General features: G+C 43.9%; 1 protein-coding gene across 1 annotated transcript in view; it reads left to right on the top strand.

Annotated features, from left to right (window-relative positions):
• The first annotated feature begins 216 nt into the window (after positions 1-216).
• RNF157 (ring finger protein 157) overlaps positions 217-1,577 on the top strand; it is a 77,496-nt gene continuing 76,135 nt past the window's right edge. The window contains exon 1 of the mRNA XM_011983513.1: positions 217-330. Coding sequence (XP_011838903.1) covers positions 238-330 — 93 coding nt within the window. The 5' untranslated portion in view covers positions 217-237. The remainder of the gene's footprint in view (positions 331-1,577) is intronic.

Genomic DNA, 1,577 nt, shown 5'->3' with positions numbered 1-1,577 from the left:
GCCATGTTGGCCAGGTTGGTCTTGAACTCCTGATCTCAGGTGATCTGCCTGTCTCAGCCTCTCAAAGTGCTGGGATTACAGGTGTGAGCCACCACGCACGTCCCAAAAGGTTAACATTTTTAAAAATCAGCTTTTTTTTTGTTTTTTTAAAACTAGATTTAGGTTGACTGTTTTCTGCTTGTTTGATTTTTTTCTGTTTGTTCTTCTCTAGGAAGCTATTTTGCCAGCCACTTCATTATGGGAGGAGAGAAGTTTGACTCAGCTCATCCTGAAGGTTACCTGTTTGGAGAGAACAGCGATCTGAACTTTCTGGGGAACAGACCAGTTGCGGTATGGCTGTAATCAGTTTACTCCCACTTAGAGCTTAAGTGCCCAGTTCAAAAAGTGTAACAAAAATACGTTTGCAGTTGCTTGTTCAGCAGTTTGTAGCTTGGTCTGAGTTGAGAGAGACGCACTAGAAGGCAAACTGCAGCCTCCTTGGTTGTATGGGGTCTCTTGTTGCTAGAGGACTGGAAGAGCTCCTGGTGTCTTGTGAGGGAGAGGATGAGTCTCACAAATTAAACTTTCTTGAGGATCCAGATCTCTCCCTAAATGCCACCTCTTCAGGCAGTCCTTTTCCAAGGGCTTACCTTTTTTTTTCCTGCACAGCACTTAACACCAACCTTTTATTGATTTGTCTCTTTCTCTGCTTATTGTCTGCCTCCCCCTTTAGAATGTAAGTTTCATAAGGCAAGAACTGTTTTTACTGTAGTATCCCAAACCTAGAACAAAGCCTGGCACGTAATGTTAAGCCCTTAATAAATGATTGTTGAATGAATGACTGAAAGTTTTTCTTTTGATATGCGAGTTGCTAAGATAATACATTTCTCTCAGTTGTTCCTTCAGTTCATCTCATAAACTTCTATTGAGCACCTTCTCTGCATCCAGCAGGAGGCTTTGTAATAATAGCTACCAGATGGCTATTGAGTGGCTACTGTGTGCTAGGAAGGTCCTAGAGACCCCTGTTCCATATGAAGACCACTTGACATAGGACTTATCACTCCATTTTTTTTTTTTTGGAGACAGAATCTCGAACTCTTGCCCAGGCTGGAGTGCGGTGGCGCGATCTTGGCTCACTGCAAGCTCTTTCTCCCAGGTTCACGCCATTCTTCTGCCTCAGCCTCCCGAGTAGCTGGGACTACAGGCGCCCACCACCATGCTCGGCTAATTTTTTGTATTTTTAGTAGAGATGAGTTTCACCATTTTTTAGCCAGGATGGTCTCGATCTCCTGGCCTCGTGATCCACCCACCTCAGCCTCCCAAAGTGCTGGGATTACAGGCGGGAGCCACTGCACCTGGCTATCACTTCATTTTATAAGCAAGAGAACTGAGGTGTTCGGAGAGATGAATAATGATAGAAGCTAGGAAGTGCACACTATGTTCTAAGCACTGTTCTAAGGGTTTTATATACATTTTTCTCAAAGTCATATAACTAGGTTTGCCTGGTCACACATCAATAATCTTTCCAGTGCTCCTCACTGCCTTGAAATATTCTGCCTTCCCCAAGAAACTCCCAGTTTGGTGGAGCAGACAAAACA

The sequence above is a fragment of the Mandrillus leucophaeus genome, unplaced genomic scaffold, assembly GCF_000951045.1.
Source record: "Mandrillus leucophaeus isolate KB7577 unplaced genomic scaffold, Mleu.le_1.0 Scaffold1, whole genome shotgun sequence".
In the NCBI taxonomy this organism is placed as follows: domain Eukaryota; kingdom Metazoa; phylum Chordata; class Mammalia; order Primates; family Cercopithecidae; genus Mandrillus; species Mandrillus leucophaeus.
Note: the sequence above shows the minus strand (reverse complement) of the source record. Positions and strands in the feature narration are given on the sequence as shown.